The sequence below is a fragment of the Dermacentor silvarum genome, chromosome 4 (genome assembly GCF_013339745.2).
Source record: "Dermacentor silvarum isolate Dsil-2018 chromosome 4, BIME_Dsil_1.4, whole genome shotgun sequence".
NCBI classification, from domain to species: domain Eukaryota; kingdom Metazoa; phylum Arthropoda; class Arachnida; order Ixodida; family Ixodidae; genus Dermacentor; species Dermacentor silvarum.
Window position 1 is genome coordinate 184,430,770 of NC_051157.2, and position 18,393 is coordinate 184,449,162.

The 18,393-nt window shown below is 46.9% G+C and overlaps 1 protein-coding gene across 6 annotated transcripts in view; it reads left to right on the forward strand.

Annotated features, from left to right (window-relative positions):
- The first annotated feature begins 233 nt into the window (after positions 1-233).
- The window catches only part of LOC119450843 (trichohyalin), a 33,515-nt gene continuing 15,355 nt past the window's right edge, over positions 234-18,393 (forward strand). For 2 of the 6 annotated variants that reach the window (XM_037714336.2, XM_049666278.1), the window contains exons 1-2: positions 234-1,318; positions 8,177-8,287. In XM_037714336.2, the coding sequence (XP_037570264.1) occupies positions 1,270-1,318; positions 8,177-8,287 (160 nt within the window). In that variant the 5' untranslated portion in view covers positions 234-1,269. The other 4 variants (XM_049666279.1, XM_049666281.1, XM_049666280.1 and 1 more) reach the window with 4 other exon arrangements.

An 18,393-nucleotide genomic window follows, 5' to 3' on the forward strand; every position in this document is an offset into this window, starting at 1 on the left:
CGCCTCAAAAACTTCTCCGCAAGGCGCGATCGAAGTGTTCCTCGGATTTCCTGTGGTAGCGCGTTAGCTGTCGTCTGCCACGGCAGGCCCGACGCAGGCGGCGCCACTGTCGATATCGCGCCTCGATCGCGCTGGTCGCGCCGAGCGCGAGTGGAACGGAGGAGGAGAGAAGTGGATGGCGCTACTTTTTATATATAGGGGTTTTAGCTCGGTGCTGACAGCTGCCAGCGCTTCTGAGACGGCTGAGAGTCGGCTGGCAGCATGTTCTGGCGTAGTTTTAGATGTGTTGCCGTGGTAGCGACGTTCGATTAATATTCCGTTCGTGTGCCGCGCGGATCTCCAATGGTGTATTGCAGCGTCCCTTTCTGTAAATCGGACAGCGGGAGGACAAGAAAGGTTTCTTTTCATGAGTTCCCCGTAAACGAGGAGTTGCGCTTGCGGTGGATAAAAAGCATTGGCTTGGAGAACTTCGTCATGAATGACAAGTCGGCGACGACCGTCGTTTGTGGCAAGCACTTTCTTCCCAAAGATTACAGCCCCCACTGCCGCTTGAAGCGACTCCTTCCTGGCGTTGTGCCGACTGTCTTCGAAGATCACCCGCCGCCGAACGCCATAAAACAGCCTCGCGGAGATCGAAAGCCGAAGAAGCGAAAAACAGTGAAGGCAAAACGCGCGGACAAAGCCCGCAGTGCGCCTTACGACGAACCTGACCAGAAGCGCTTTAACATCGCAAGCGATGACCGAACAAGCCGACTGTCGTCGCTCGTGGAAAAGCTCCGAACGCAGGTCGCGTACGATCGCTGGAAGTGTACGAGGCTCGAGCAACGACTGGCCGAGCAAGAAAAGGTGATGAGTTGTTATCACGAGGACATACACCACGCTTCGGTGCGAAAGATTCTCGCGGACGCAAAGAAGGGGAACAAGAGAGCCCACTCGCTGCTCGAACAGATAGAATGCTATGGGCAGGAGCGACTACGCCGGAAGCGGGCACTATCCAGCCCACCGGTGCTGTGCTGCACCGCTGACCGCGTTCGGAAACAGCCCTGAAACGACTCCGGCCCCGAGCAGCCGTCAGGTACCACCAGTGGTCGCTAAACGCGCGCCTGCCGCGTTCTGCTACGCTCGCCCACTGCGAGCGCTCGTTTGCACCCGCCCGGAGCAGGCGCTCGCTGGGCCTTTTCTCGTGTCCGGAAACGTGCGCGAGCAAGCGTTGCACCTGTGCCTTTCATTCGGGACTGCGAGCTCGGCTATCCGGCCTACGTCTCGATCATGGAGGAGAGTGATCAGCAGCCGCAACTCCTGAGCGTCTGCATGGAAGGTGAGGACTCCGCGAGTGTATCGGGTCGGTTCGGGCAGGTTCGGGTGGCGCTCAGGACGCCATGTTGGTCGTCGCGTGTTGATAGTCGTGCGACCGGTGTGACCGTGGTACAGTTCCCGTGTGCAAGCGTTGTGCACTGTGCGTGTCACTCGTCCACATCATTAAATATTTTGGTACCAATGAAAATACGCCACGGACACCGTCGTCACGGTCTGCTGTGTAACGAATGTGTACCAATCGGCCTGTGTCGTGCTGCAAAGCGCGGGTAAACACACAGTCTTTCGATCTGTCCTGCCCGAGGGAGCTTCATTCGAGCTGCTGACATAAACGAAATGTACCTTCGAAAGTGTTAAAATGATGTGTTGCTGGGAAAGTGTTCTGATCGTTTGTGTTATTTGAGTGGTACTCTACCCTGTGTAATGTGTAACAAATGTCACAATTAATAGTTTCAATAAAGTTTTGGCAAACATATTTATGCTGGAGCTGTTAGCTATGAAACGCCGCTTTAGAAAAGCAATTTTCAATTGATGGTAGGTTACAAAGTGAAATGTAAGTCTAATACAAAAGCCCATCGCGATCAAAAATTTTGGTCGCAATCGAAAGTGCACCGCGTGACACTGGCATTACTTAATGCTTGCAAATTCAAAAGGTAGCACATTTTGAAAAGGTCGGTGCCCTACACCTGTCGCTGTTAATGTATGTTGGCTTACAAAACTATTGGCAACAAAAGTAATAAAAAATTTTAAGAGCTGGCGCACTTCCAATAAATGTTATTTCACACTACAGTCATTCAGTGCACTGGTAGAATGTGCAGCAGAAACATTGCCGCATTCACAATGATTTATTTACAATAAAACTGCAATTTATTTAAAGACCAAACAGGGGCTCATTCAGTGGGGCATCCCACTGAAAACCACATTATAAGTCATATGGGGGTCACACTAGGCATTTTCAATTGCGATCAAAAATGCATTGTGTGATTGAGGTAAAGAACTGTTGTCAACAGTGTCTCTTGGAGCATGTGGTACTTATCTGCAACCACATGTAAAACTTCACTCCTTAATGATGCAATGAAACTACATATTTTCGTGTGTTATTGGTGTGATTGTGCCCGCTCAGCACTTGCATATTGCACTACGAGAAAAACCGCAGTGCATGACCTGTATACATCATAAGCAAAATAATAACGAAGTGATCGAAAAGGCATGAAGATTCATTTAAAATTTCGGACTTACGTGTTGGCATTCATTACAAAACTTCACTGATGTGGTCCCGGGAGATGTCTAAAAATTTAGAATTTGTAACTCTAGACTCGTTACTTTTGCCAGCTTGTCGAATTGCTTTTCTTTTAAATGGAACGAATTGTGCCATAAGTGATTTATGTGTGCTCCATGCGCATTGAGAGCAGGTTGAAATTTCGCTGTGGTGAACCTTTCGTTCGAACTTGAGTAACTGTTGACTGCAGATATTTGTTTGGAAAGTAATACCCTTGTCACACGGGCGTTTGGAAGGCCTTCTAACGGATAGTCAGTTGACTCAAAGGTCAAGTTCGAGCTACTACACGGGCGGTTTCGAAGGCCGCCGAGTCAATAGTCTATTGAGTCAACGGAGCACCCTACAACTCTATCGAAATCTCGATGGCCTTTGAGCAACGGAAGCGAACGTGCCCTCTCGTCACAGTGTGCTCGTACTCATGGTTAGAAAAAACAGATCGAACCAAAATGCTCTAAAAATACTATATATGAGTGTTATTAATTATTCAATAAAGTATTTTAGCCACTTGATATGTGCAAACTGTACATACTCTCGACAACAGCGACGTGCTTGTGTTCATTCCTTTCTCCATGTTATCTAGTACACTCTCCCTCTACACCACGTGCTGCAGGCGGCCATCATATCGCTGCCATTTCGCCGTATAAACAAACATAAAAGAAATTAGGTAGTGCTTTTAAGTGGTTTTAATGTTGTTAACTTTTGGTGACATGAAAACGAAAATAAAGATCCGCAGCGCCACACAATTTTGCGAGAAACGCCTGAACCACTGAACAGCCTTTAAGAAGTGCCGTGTAGCAGCGCGACAACTCCTTTGAGTCGATAGAGTTGTGGCGTTTTGAAGGCCGTCGACTGGAAGGCCTTCCAAACGTGCCCGTTTGACACGGGTATAAGGAAGTTATGAGGCTACTTAATGTTAATTGTTGCTCACTTTTGATTTGTATTGAACAAAGTTATGAACCGCTCAAGCCAATCTGTAGTGGTGAGGTAGAATAATGGTCCATTTGCAAAAATGTTGATGCGCATGTGCACAAAAGGCATTTTCCAACTAAAAAACACTTCTGACCACAGACTCTGTAAGCATAGTGTTTCCTACAACAGTTACCACAGGGAACTCTGCTGGTGTTTCGATCGTCCAGCTGCCATGGGAATAATTGGTAGTACAGGGATTTGTGGCTTGAGACATTCTTCTGGCTTTGTTTATGGCCTTTTGTCTTCCTTTATTGCCTTAAATTTCAAAGCAATTTATACCTTTGTATAAATGCAGAAGACCCTATGAACCTGCATAATTGCTATTAATTGCAGCAGTTCAGTCTGTTGAGGTGGCCAAATCAAAACATACCAAGTGTCTGGATGCGTTCGCTTGCCTGCGAGAAAGTTGTATAAAGGTGTTCTATGCTGCTTGTCGATGCATGTGTCTGTGGCGTATTGGCTTTAATAATGGGGCTTCTGTACGAGATGCCCCGTGTTCGAATCGTGTCGTTGAACAATTTTAACGGTGAACGATTTATGACATAGTACTTCGTTTAAAATGAGTTTCTGAAGTCACGAAGGAGTTTAGGCAAATCCATGTACTAACCATCATTCCCACGCTGGCCGAACCGCCCCGCCTGCAGCTCGCGTGAACGTTAGTGCCAGAGTTCTCACTAGTAATTATTGTACGAAACTGTTATGTCTGCGTTTGGAGAAATGTACCCTGTGGACCAGAGGTTTTTGGTTGGAAAACCGCCTCGCATGTCTGCTGGCTTAGATTTTTGCAAACGGTTTTTGATCAAGATGGGCATTGTGAAAAGCCTGTAGCCCATCCAGCTTCTAAAAATTGGGTACAGATCGAGTCTTGCAGAAGTCGTGTAACTACAGTGCGTGAACATGCTCATACGACACTGTAAACGCACTAGCTCTGTTGTCACCTAGCACACATACTGTTGTTGTCATCTAGCACACATACTGGTGCTAACGCTTGCTTTGCAGCCGTGTGGTGTGGCACGAGGTCCCCCATTCTGGCTTCAAGAGGTCCTTACAAATTTCGCGAATGGTCGGTCGATGCTAGGGACCAGTTTAGACATGTTATTTATGTCGGAGGTTGTGTCCATTCTGTCGTACAAAAGGCACCTCGTATTGTTGTCATAATTTGTGACACAGCACCACGATTGCGCATCCACGTTTAGCTGTTCTGTTCAGGAGGGTATTGCAATGTCTTCTTAGTTGGTGCTCATTGTAAACTGCATTCACAGTGCGGAGCGAGATGCTAAGAGAATGACTGAAATTGGATCATGTATCTGGAAGTCATCCAGCTAAAGACCTTCCATTCCAACTGGAGAATTTAAATTTCAATTCTGTTTCCCCAGCGCAACACAGGATGCTGTGCTCAAGAAACTAGGTTCAGAACCAGCCATTGGATATACAAATGTCCGTTTCTAACACGATAGCAGTTAAGGACCCCATGTCGCAGGAAATCCCGTGTCGGTGTCCAGTGCCGGCATCCTCATGAGCGAAAATTGCTGTATATAGTTAGGTATATGTATATTCCACGCCTTGCTATATGACATGCGGTATATGTGGGTTATATTGCCACACCATCCTATCACTAAAGTTGCTCATACCTTGTCTTACATTCTTAACCAAGTTATCCCATGGAATTTTGAGAATGAAAACCCACAAACAAATGTCATGAAACAAAACATCGCATGCCGTTTATGTTAAATATTCTGAGGTTAAAATATTAAAAGTGTGTAAAGGCGTTTATTAGACACCAGCCGTTTGGGCCGTCCGTTGTTTGAAAGGTCCGAGCTCTCAGCACGAGCGGCGTTTCTCGAGAAAAGCGCAGGAGGGATCGACCCACTATAAAGGGCTGGAGAGCGTGACCCGCTATGGCGTTCGTATTCTTCGCTACAAGTGCAAAACAATAACAGAAACCAAAAATTATGTAATTATTTTGGCGCTGGCTGTGCACCACCTCCGTGATTGGCCCACGCAAGAGGCCGCATTTCTATCGGAAAGCTTGCCTTCGTGCATAGCGTTCGCCACCAGCGTTTCCCGGTAAACATTACGGTTACATAAGCTGCAGTTGCTGGGAGGCGTGAGAAGCAGTCGGGGATCTTTGAATGCTATCGCGCTCAACTTCTAAAGGCGAAGCTTAAGTGTCCTCCAAATTTTTTTTTATTGAGCAACAGCTTATGCTCTGGGGATGGCCGAGAAGACGTGCCAAGTCATCAAGGAAATGCTTCATTTTATAATTTGACCTGGGCCGCAATCTTGTGCGCGTTTGAAAAGGCGACATTCGGTTTCGTCTCACCAGATTGTCTAAGCCGCGCTGATATAGTGGCCTGGGGATTGAATATGGTACCATTGCCTTTCCGGGGTGGTGGCTCGACCATATGAGCTAAGCACATGGTAGGTAATTTCCTTTCGAGGTTTTTGTTACCTTTGGGTCAAAGAAAATTTTGCTTTCGGTGAGGTTAAATTCAGACGCTCAGTTGTTCCTAAATGCCAACTCTTTTCACAATGTGTACTTGAGCGTGATGCATGTATCATATCATAGTATCATAGATGTGGATCTGCACTGCTGAACTCGAGGTCGTGGGTTCAGTCCTGGTTGCAGCTGCCACATTCCAATGGAGACGGGATGGGAAAATATTTGTGTGCCATGCATTGAGTGCATGATAAAGAACCCCAGGCATGCCTCATAATCAGATCATGATTTTGGGACGTATAACCCTAGAGTTTAATTCTGTATCTTTGTTTACCATGGTGCTTTATAAGACACGTTTGCTTCACCAAATGGTGCAAATGCAGTACAGCGCACCTCCCGACTTTGCTTGACGAGCAATCCAAATTGAGGTGGAGATGATTTTATACACATGAGCAATGGGCCACAAAGTCTAGAGATCGAGGCCAATTTGCTTTAGCTGGTTAATGTTGGTCTTGAGTAGTTTGCATTCACTCTGCATGGTTTGTGACAAACTTATGGCAGAAGTGTGAGACAAAGCGATTAAGTGGTAGTGAACGCTATTGTAATAGTCTTCAGTAGCGCTGATAAAGTTAAGAGTGTGACGAAATTTTGTCTGGTTGGGAAAAATCGCTGTGATAAACAAAGCAGATGCCGACTAAGGTGAAAAAGTTATGTAAAGATGTTTCAGTCCACACACGGAAGCCTTGCTCACAATGAGGGGCCCCTACATTGTGAACAAGGCTCCCATGTGGGGGCCGAAATGTACTTTTTAAATAATTTTTCACCTTCGTTGGCATATGTTTTGTTTTCTGCCACCTTCAGTAACCCTTTTACAGCAAAGCTATGAAGTGGATTTCCACAAAAGTTTTCATGTGGCGGGCATTTTTTTTATGACATAACGAAATCCCTCCATACAGCAGAACCAAACTTATTTTTTTTAGCAGATACCTTTGTTTCAGCAAGAAAGAATCTTTACCAAGACAAGGTGGGAACTGCAGCTTATGCAATTGTACGATTTACTGACTTTGAGACTCTAAATATTGTTTTCTATGGCTTTCAATGGCTTTCACACTTTCTATGCATTATATACAGAACTTTGTTGATGAAAACGTAAATACCCGAGCACGCAACGCAAACAAAAAAAGAAAGTCCATCGTGGCTTTCGAACAAGAGGCTATAAAGTGGGTCTTCTTTTTGGCAATGTTTTTATGTGTCTTGCAACTACGAGTTTCTTTCAGGATTTTTCTTTTTTTAATATTGAGTGGCACATTTTGGAAAATTGCCAAACATGAAAAGTTTGCAAGTTTTTGTGCTGGAATTATAAAGAACAATAATATCCGATTTGCTTGAATTTTCGGAGAAATTTCCAATTTTCTCTTGTCATCAGTTGTGTGTTGTATGCAAGAGCGTGCTGCATTAATTTTCATCCCCATAGTATTGCTCTATAATTAGAACTCCAAAAGCAGACATCCCAAGTTATTTTGCAGGGTCAATAGAGTCAACGTGGAGATGGCTTTTAATGATCGAAAACAACTGCACTGTAAAACGTGCAGGGTGAGACTTCAATGACTGCACCACTTGCATTGTTCTCACAGCATTGTCTGTAGCTGCTTGTGATGTCATAAGGTATGGGCCGAAATGATTTAGAGCAACATTACTGCTGGGAGAAAGGTCTTCCTTCCGTGGTGTATCCCATGCGTCTAGTATAGAATGACTGTCTCTCTGAATCATGATAACAGTGGTTAGTGCAGTTGAAATCCAGTGCGTGTTTACATGGTACTAGACCACTGTGATCGCTTGTGTTTGTCTTCATCAGCTTGAGCACACAAATTGCCTTTCACCGGGTTCATCTGCCACAAGGGCAGCACGCATCTCTGAAGCAGAGGGATTAAACGTGCACCGTTTGACATCCGTAAAAAAGGAACTGGTTTTTCCTTCTCTTACACCATGTAAATTGCTTGGTGTGTGTTGCGGGACTGTTGGTCTGCTTGGTTCCTGCACACAGCTAATCAGTTCTGGTACCTCTGCAAGTGTGTGCCTTTTGGGCTGGGGAGTTTCTGTTGGTTTGACATCATTGTTTCAAGTCGGTGAGTCAACAACGCTAAGGGTTGTGCTCACTGTTCCCATCATCCCAGGCGAGCAGGAGATGGTGATCCACGTGGAGAGGGCAGGAAGCATGGAGGGCAGCACACTGGTGCCCGTGCAAATGATCCCCGCCGTGGTGCCCGTCCCTCCCCGTAATGGCGGTGAGTGACAGCTCACTCTACCTCTCTATGTTGGTGAATGCATGCGCAATCTCCCACATAGCGTTTTTCTACTCGTATTTGTAGAGGGCGGCCTGCTTCCATAATCACTCGACCTCTGTAGGAATCATGTCAGTTATCATGGACAGCTGCATACATACAGTAGTGGACAAAATAAAATATATCATGCATTTTGAGTATTCTGAGCTAAGCTAACATGCCAGACCGTTAGCCTCGGGCCTCTTGAAGACGTACCGCACACATTATTTGCACCTTGTAGCCTACCCATTGGACACATGAATTAATATTCCGAGAATGTATCTAAAGAAAACTATATATCAGTCAGTATATTTTAAATTGCATGCACTAGTGAGCGGAAGTTTAATGCTAACTGGAGTGGTTAGTCGGGCAAAATGATTGGAATGCTAGTGCAGCTTTAATATATGATATAAGATCCATGAAAGAGGAAATAAAATGTACACATGCACTCACTCACAAGCTTGTGGGCAACAGTGAGCATCATGAAATGAACAGAGTAGAAAGTGGAGCTATACAGCAGCGGGAATAGGCAAAGTGTCTTCCGTCCCTGCCCCCCTGGCTGGGGGGCAGGGACATTGGGGGGCAGGGAATATTGAAAAAACCATAACTGATAGCTAGAGACGTCGACAACAAATTTTTCACAGAATATCACAGTATATATCTTGTAATGAAGAAACGAGATGGAACTCCGTTCCCTCCTAGAGCTGTGTTTACTCTTGGAGTTGTATTATCCAGCAGGGGAACTTATGCCTCATGCAGCTTATTTCATGCAACATCCATGAAATTGTTGCATTATCTGTTACAACCGTAAACCAGTGACCAAACAGATAGTGTCTAAATTTGTCATCAGCGCTCCACACAACGGCTAGGCATTCCAGCTCGTTGTAGTGATAGCGACGTTCAGCATCTGACAGTTTTCCGCTGGCATAAGTGACGACATGCTCAGCAGCGTCTTGGTCGTGCTGTATAAGTACTGCTCCGAGCCCAACCTGGCTAGCGTCTATGTGCGCCTATGTGGTCCAGTATACCTTGAAGTGCCTCAGTACAGGACAATTGGTGAGCTGATGTTTGAGCGATTGGAACGCAGATTCCTGTGATTGGCTCCATTTAAACTGCACTCCTTTCTTGAGCAGGTCAGTAAGGGGAGCAGCTATGGATGTGAATTTAGAAACAAACTTTCATAGGCAAGATGTGATGGCCAAAAATGACTGCAGTTTTTTAATGCAGGTGGGAGTGGGGAAGTTTGTAACAGCTGGGGGATATCCTTTCAGGGAGAGGCTAGACGCCTTTTTTAGAGGTGGTGTAAGCCCGATGCGAGAGGGCTATCAGTCAAAATTGTCATTTTTCTCTGTTTAGTTGGAATCCGGTGTTGTAGAGCCTCCCAAGAACTTCTAGGTTCCAAAGGTGTTCTTCGGTTGTGCCGACAACAAAGACATAATCGAGGTACACAACGCAGCCGTGATCTTTAAGCGGGCTAGCACAGTGTTTATGGCGTGCTGGAACATGCTGGGTGCCATTTGTAAGCGGAATCGCATACGGTTGAAATCGTAAAGCCCTGGTGGTGTGCGGAATGCGGTTTTGAGTTAGTCTTCTTTAGCGACATTGATTTGTCAGTACCCAGCCCGCAGATGTGACGATGAAGAAAATCTTGCATTCTGTACTGTATCAGTGACATCATCGATGTGAGGCAGTGGGTAGTAGTCCAGTATAGTATGCTTGCTGAGCTCTCTATAGTCAAAGCAGAACCGCAAAGTGCTGTTCTTTTTGTGAACAAGACGACAGGTGCGGCCACGACGGTCTAATCACGCTGGCAGCTAGCATACTTGTTTTATCTATGACAGCCCGTTTGCGTTCAGCATTTCACCGCAGTGGTGCACATATAGGTGGGTGGCTGTCTGTCGGAATGCGGTGCTCAAGCAAGTCGGGACCGGGAAGCTGTGTGTTGTTGTCAGAAAACAGGACGCTATGTTGCTCAGGATTGCTCGAAAGGGTCTTTTTTGCCGGAAGGCCCACCTCACTGTGACTCAGTTGGTGGCGATGAGGTTGTGGAGCAAAACTTAACTTTACCATCCTCAATGCTCAGTTACACGTCGCAGGAAAGGATGTAGTCTCACCTAGAATAAGGTCGGCAGGCAAGTCTTTGAAAGGCAGCGACCTCGCACGTACACTTTGTACCAGTGGTGGTGTGTTGCCACAGGTCAGTGGTGCCTGCCGTCTGTACACTATCACCCGGCTTTGCAAGGGTAGTCGAGTCCAGGGCTGGAGAGTGAAAGAAGCATTTCTTCAAAGCAGTGCCAAACGCTCAATGCCCGTGCCCACAAGCGCTGTCAATTCTCCAATACCGTCGACGGTAACTAACAGCAGTGGCAGCATGCTGCTCTGGTATCGCATTTGCTGTCTTGTAGCATGCAGCCCATTGTTAGAGCTGCAGCCAAAGTTGCCAATGAGAGAGCATCCACATTGCAGTAGGGGAGCTGCAGGATAGCAAACAGCTGCGTGGTGGCAGCCTGACACCATCTAGCTGTGTCCTGTAATACTGAAGCCTTGCAAACGAAAGTGTGCGGCGCTGTCTCTAACGCATGCATGGACAGGACAATGACGTGTGGGGACGTTGATGCCATCTACTACATACTGCTGGCAGCTGGGGAAGCCCAGGTAAGGTCGCAGGTGCGAAGTAGCTGCAGTTTGTAAATCTATTCGGCTATGTCTTCATTTGGAGCTTGCCAGTGTGACCGCATCTGCACAAAGCGAGCATCAATGGCACTTGGCAGGCACTTGGCACTTGCTCTCTGCTTAAAAGCAGAGAGCAGCGCTGTGCTCCAGCTGGGCCAGGTTGGATGCGCACACCCTTTGAACAGATTCCAAGCCTTAGCTGCACCTCGGAGGCGCCTTTATGTCATGGACCTCTTCTCATCTTCTGTCCATGCATAGTGAATAGTGACAGAATCGCTCGTATGCACCCAGGCTATGGTGTCCTCTTGAAAACTGTAAAAATCAGGAATGATTGTTGTTGCTTGCGATCCACGGGAGCCTCTGAGAAGGCCTGGACGCCGTCTCCGGATGATGTCGTGAATACTTGCGGCGATGCATGCAGTACCGGTAGCGTTCGCCCGCTTAGGAGTGCAATGCTCGGGCCCAGTCTTCTGAAGTCTCAGTATAAGATGACTGCACCATTGTAAAAGACAGACATCGAATGCCAGACCACCCGGGCCGCTTCCTGTTCTCTTTTTATTGGGATAGCAATTATATGGACACTCCAGGCGCATTTCTGCCATCGTCATAGCCGTTGCTGTGAGGTTCCGTATAAAGTCGAAGGGTGATAACGCCGTCACCGTGTGCTCTACGCTGTATGTGCGAATGAAAGCATGCGAGGGGATTCAACAATCACAGCTCAACCTTGCCCTCGTGAAAGGGAGGAAAGCGGGCAGGAAGCGCGCCATCTTCGGTCACGCTCGAGGCACCCAACATTGCGAGGCATGGGGGAGGGGGGAGGGGGGAGGGGGAAGGTGGCATTCTACTCTGGCTGCAACTGCGTATGTGGCGGCTGCGCGCGGCTGTATGTTGAGAGCGATCTGCATTGGGGTGTAGTCTATAGGTGCGTCAGTGGCTCGTAGCTTTGTGCGTGCTGTGCATTCTCGATATTGCTGATATTGCCGATATCTGATCGGCCACCCTCGGATTAATGGGTAGTACATGGATTTGCCTGATCTTTGTGCTTGTGGATTCAGATGTTCTTGTGGCTTTGTTTATTAGGCTTCATCTGCCTTCATTGTCCTTAAATTGCAGAGCAATTATATGCTTTTTTAACTGCAGAAGAATCTGCGAACACGCACAGTTGCTACTAATTTCAGCGGTTCAACCTGTCGAGGTGGTCAAATCGAAACTAGCCAAGCGTCTCATTGCGCTGGCTTGTCCACGAGAAATTCATGAGGGCGTTCTGTGCCGCCGCTCGTCGATGCATGCGTCCGTGGCGTAATGGTTTCAGTGTCGGGCTTCTGTGCTGTAGAGGTCCTGTGTTCGAATCCTGCTATTGGACAATTTTAATAGTGTTTGTTTTATTATTTATTACGCAGTACTTTGTTGAAAATGACGAGTTTACAGAACCACGAAGCCGTTTGAAGCCAGAAGGACGAAGTTTAGCCAAATCCATGTACTTCCCAGAATTCCCATGTATTGTAGGAAACTGTATGTTTGAACCCATGCTCTATAAGCAAGACGCGTTTAGAGTATTGGTGGAAGAAAGCAGGGAAGAGATTGATATGACTGGAACCTTTACAGGCATAGAGAGGTACAGGGTAGACGCAGAGGTTTGGAGGAAGAAGAAAAAAAAAAGGATTATGGAGGTGTATTCAAAATGCTAGAAGGGGAAACATGTACAGCATACCTGATTAAATCAAGCAGGCCAGGTGACTATTTGTCACTGCCTCGTTTCAAAGGGGATTCCAATAAATCATCATCATCATTGCATGAACATTTTGTCCATGCGTACGCTAATACATCTTTATCTGAGCTGCAAGTATATAAGAAGACCAGTCACATCTTATCTGATCAATGCTGACAACAAGAACCATAAGTCGGAGCCAACCATCGTGGTCGGTCAGAGCAGTCCACAAACAGGCATTTAGTGCCGTGCGCTCACCTATTCCTGAACGTACTTGTTTTGTACATACAGTTAACGACGACACCAGATGCTCGGCTGAACAGCCCTGCTTATCTACAACTGTAACTAAAGACAAGAATATATAGGGTAAAAGCAAACACCAGACTTGCATTAGTTGTCTTCAGCTGGCAAGCTTGCGGTGCACACAGTGGGTAAATGAAAGGTATACTTACACTTTCTCTGCAACTTTGACCAATGTCTTATGTGGTCTACCCACTCATTGCTCATTGTGGTGGCCGAAACAGCGACTGTTTGAACCGTGCCTGCAGCTGCTGTGATCATTTTAAAGAAGCAAGCAAACACTGATCAGAAGGTGCTCAATGACAAGTGCTGTCGCATGAGCTAATATGGCAGTGCCTATGGGTGTCATGCTGTAAAATGTCTATGTGTGTTCCACTCACACCACACGTTGCACGACATGCTACCAACCATCTGCAGCAAGTGCTGGAAAGGATCAAGTGCTCTCATGAGGAATAGGGCTGTGTGATGGGGAGAGAGCAATAGGGAGGAGGAGAGGTGAAAGTGACCACACCACAGAGACTCACCTCAGATTTGGATAAGCTGTGTGCAGTACGGTCAACTGTTAAATAGAATACCTAACCAGTAGTAAAGCCAATATAACTGGAACATTTATTTGACTTCATCGGAAAGAAGTGGTAGACATAATAAATCGGATGTACATTTGTTCATAAAGAAGTTAGTCTGTGGGCTTTTATGCCATATCTCGGTGATAATTGATGACAGAATACAAACTGCATTTTTTTAACCCCAGGAAGCCAAAACACCATTCCACATCAGCAAATTACAATTCATTCATCTTTTTGCTGAACTGTCCACAAATGAAACCTTACCCAGGCATATCAAAAGCACTACTACTGTGGGGTTTACATTAAGTCCTACTGTTAAAGGGCCCCCCTCACAACGTTTGGCCATTTTAAACAAACAAGCACAGCTTATACAATGCGTGCTGACAATCGTGTCTGCAATGTACTACACCGCTGCACGCTGCAAAAACGGCTGAAATTTCAAACCAAACACCGCATGCCCTTCTTCTTGTCTTCTCGAGAGAGCCCCACTCCAGCCAGAGAGTCAAGGTCAGACGCCCAAGTGCACCTATGTAATTCGGGTTGCTGAAACGTCACTTAAAGTGATATGCTAGTTCGAGAATTATTCAAGGCTACGGAGTTATTTGTTTGATTTGTTGCTTCATTATACGATTTAAAGTTTGCAGAAATAATAAAACCTACAAAATGAATGTCTGTGAGTCCTTGTGTTGCTCAGTGCTGTAGCAGGAGGGATGTACTTTCGTTTCGTATGCTAATTCCCACGACACGCATGCGAAAAACGAAACCATTTCCAAACGTGCATGCTCTGATTGATCTACTCATAGTTCAATGTAGTGCAGAAGCAGCCAGACAACAACTCGGGTGTGCTTGAGCAAAATCATCCACAGAGCGAAACGAGGCAAGCTTGTCAGCTCACGCGGGAGGCAGTCACCGGACGCGCACCACCGAGAGAGACCAGAAGAAAAAAAAAAGAAAGAAGGCAGGGCCCATGATGTATATGTGACGCGATCCTCTGGCTCTGATATGGGAGATGGCAGGGAAGGAATTTCGCTTGTGGAGGCGAGGCAGGGCAAGTGGAGAGAGTGTCTATGTTGGCAGCGAAGCTTGCCTCCTGAAATCATGGGTTCGCAGCGTTTCAGATATTGCTATCTCTGCTATTAATGAACCAGTTTGAAAAATTCCTGTGGTAAAATGCTCCCATTAGGCACATAACAACTTCCAGCGTATAACCAAAATTTGCTATGGGCGCTGCTGAGGGGCCCTTTAAGTAAAAGTTTGGTGTTGTCAGACTCATTGTAGCTAAATTGATATGTTGAGCTTTGTGGAGTTAACAACGGGCCACACCCTACAGCTGTAACAATAAAAGGAAAAGACAACAATATTTATACATGCATATTGCGTGTTTCTTGTGGACGATGCACGCGGGCGCCCCGCCCCGTCAGAGAAGACAAACTGCCCCTTGCTCTCGAGCTGTCGGCTAAACTGGCCAGCGCTGCAGTTGTCTTTTGTAAATATACACTGTAAATCCTTCGTTCGCGTAACATTTTGGTAGAGAGCGCCGTTCCCCATCCTCGCCACGGAGCTCTGCAGCGGCCGCACCGTCCAGCTTTCCACCATGACTCCCGGTGATGACACCTCTTCTGCATCTACACCTGCGACTCCAACAACAATATATGTCACGGTTACCAATCCCCACGATCCTGACATATTCTCCGGCCAAAATAATGTCGATGTTGAGGACTGGCTCAGCATGTATGAGTGTTTTAGCCAAAACAACCACTGGGACCCTACCATAATGATAGCGAATGTACTATTATACTTGGGCGAAGCACCTCGTGTGTGTTTCCGGACGCACGAGGACGAGATATTTAGCTGGGATGCTTTCAAAGAGAAGCTCTGTGACCTCTTTGGAAATCCGACCGATTGGCAGCTGGCTGCAAGAAGCGAGCTTGCTACCCAAGTACAGTTGAATCGTATGTCTCGTACATACAAGACGTGCTCGCTTTTTGCTGGAAAGTTGACGAGAAAATGGCCGAGGTTGACAAAGTAGGCCACGTTCTCAAAGGGATCGCGGACGACGCATTCAACTTGTTTATCTTCAACAATGTTTCCACCATCGACGTCATTGTCAATGAATGCCGCCACTTTGAGTTTGCCAAAAGCCGCTGCCTCATTCCGGAGTTCTCCCGGCTCCCTAACATGGCTGGGACGTCGTGCTGCGTCGACCTTACCGCTTCACCTCCCCTTCAATGAGAACGTAACACATTTTGTTCAGCGCGAGCTCGAGGCCGCAAGTCCTACCTCATTCCATCCACACCCACTTGACCCCACCATTGACCAACCAGCCCCAGCGATCTCCCTCATTCAGGCAGTCGTGCGGCAAGAATTTGCCAACCTCGGTTTTCCTGCTGCCTGCTCTGTCTTCCGACCTGATGCCAGACCGGTGCCGACAGCTGTACCTCGCAGCGATCTGTATTCCCCTCCAAGATACCGCAACTTTACAGAGTGGAGAACTCCGGACGGCAAGCCAATCTGCTTCCATTGCCTCCAAATTGGCCACACAGCTCATTACTGCCGCACCTCCTGGACGTCCTCGTATTTGAGCTACTTTTCTATGTCTCCTCGCCCATATGCTGACCCTCGCCGCTATTTGTCGCCGACCAATTATGGACCCTCCTGGACGGAAAACTAGACCATGCACCTCCTGGGAGTAGTGGTGCATTATCTTCATCGTGTCGAAATCCTCCATTGTCGCTCCCAACGAACCAGGACTTACTTGATGTTCATGTCGATGACGGTGTTAATAGAGACTGGAGCCCAGGTGTCCAGAATAAGTTCTAACCTGCGTCGTCGACTGAAGAAGGTTCTCACGCCTGATACTACACGAGCCGTACGCGTCGCCGATGGCAGCACTGTTGCCATCACTGGAATGTTTACTTCCTGTATTAGTATCGCCGACCGCTACGTTCCAGTTATTTTTACAGTGCTGACCAATTGTCCCCATGTCCTAATCCTCGGACTAGACTTTCTTATGTAGCATTCAGCTATGATCGACTGTCTGGCCGGTACCATTTGCCTCGAACTTCCTCTACTCGCGCATATTCGTGCCGAACTGCCAAACAACTTTAGTACGACCGCCTTCGTCTGCCTGCTGCCTAAAGCCTTGACTTTCGTCGATTTGCTATCATCTTTCCCTATGCCCAATGGTGATTATGTCGCCACACCTGTTCCCGATGTCCTTTTGATGCGCAATATCACTGTGCCCCACTCCGTTGTAACCGTCACCAATAACAGGCCATGCCTGCCCGTCAATTTTGGCCTGACAAAGCAAATTCTACCCCAAGGCATATCGGTTGCAACGCTGCGTGCTATCGGCCATGACCACGTCACAACGTTTTCAGTAGACGTCTGCTCCGATTCTTCACATGTCCAAAGGATGCTATTTGCCCTGACGCAACATTTAGTCCCATGCTTGCTCCTATTGCCTGAACAAGCAGCAGCTCTGTGTCGCCTTTTGGTTTCCTACCGGCGTATCTTTGACCTCTGCAATCGACAATTGGGCCAGACTTCAATTGTTAAGCATCACATAAATACTGGTGATGCCACTCCTATTCATCGCCGGCCATATCGCGTTTCTGCCTCAGAGGGTAAGGTTATTCAAGATGAAGTGAACAAGATGCTTGCCAAAGGCATTGTTGAACCACGTCCGCTCGATGAAACGCACGAGGTGCGGCCGTGCGTCGTGCGGTGAAGTATGGGCGGAGCAGTGAAGCGATAGTTGACATTTGCCGCCGCTTTTTTGGTGGTGGCGCTACTGCTGCGGGACTGCACTCCCTCCGGGAAGGTGCCGCGGGAGAGATTTCACTTCTCACTTGCACGCCTTTTGTACGCACACGTGGTAGTATAAATGTGTCAAGGTCCTTGTCGTGTTGCATGTGGCACCATCCGACGCAACAGTTGCGTACTACTAATGCAAGAAAAGAACCAATAATCCGGTATCATGAGTTTCCGTGCGATGTAGAACGCCGTAAAGCATGGCTGAAAAACATTTTGCGACAGGGACAAGTGGCAAAGGAAGCATTCGGGAGCCGAGGGACACGTATTTAATTGGTGTGTTGGCTTTACTTCACCGACGGCCACACTGAGGAACTGTGTAAGGTGTTTCTAAGCAGCTACTGGCGAACTGGACCGGGGACCTGAATGCAACTGTGGAGCGGTTAAAACTCGCCTACAAGGCTCCGTCACGGAAGGTAGTATGATTTTAAAGCTGTTGAACGAGGCACTTTTCCGTGGCTTCACATCGTGTAAATAAAGGAACTATTGGCACAGCCTCCCTCGATATATTTTCTTCTTTTTCTCATTGCAATTTCTCTATTCATGCTGAACAACTTTCTTTACTGCATCGTCTTTACATAAATATGCTACACATCGACAATGTGGCTGAATGTACAATCCGTTATAAACTGCCATCTGCCCCTTTTTCTAGAACGGTGAAACTAACGAAATCTAGCAGGAAATATACAAACCTATGTCATTATGCACGCATTTGTAAGAAGTTTCATATTACAGGGTTCTTTTTTTTTCTTACCATTGCACTCTATTCATATTTAACAACTTTTTTTCACTGCATCGTCTTTACATAAATATGCCACACGTCGGCAATGTGGCTGAATGTACAATCCGTTATAAACTGCTATCTATCCCATTTTCTAGAAAGATTAAACTAAAGAAATCTAGCAGAAAATAGTTTGTAGTGCCTGCCAACGCTGCAGCGCGGAGCACTAAGGTTGGCGCTGCAAAAAGAAAAAAATAAAGAAGCGCAGCACGTGCTCGAGGCGCAAGCT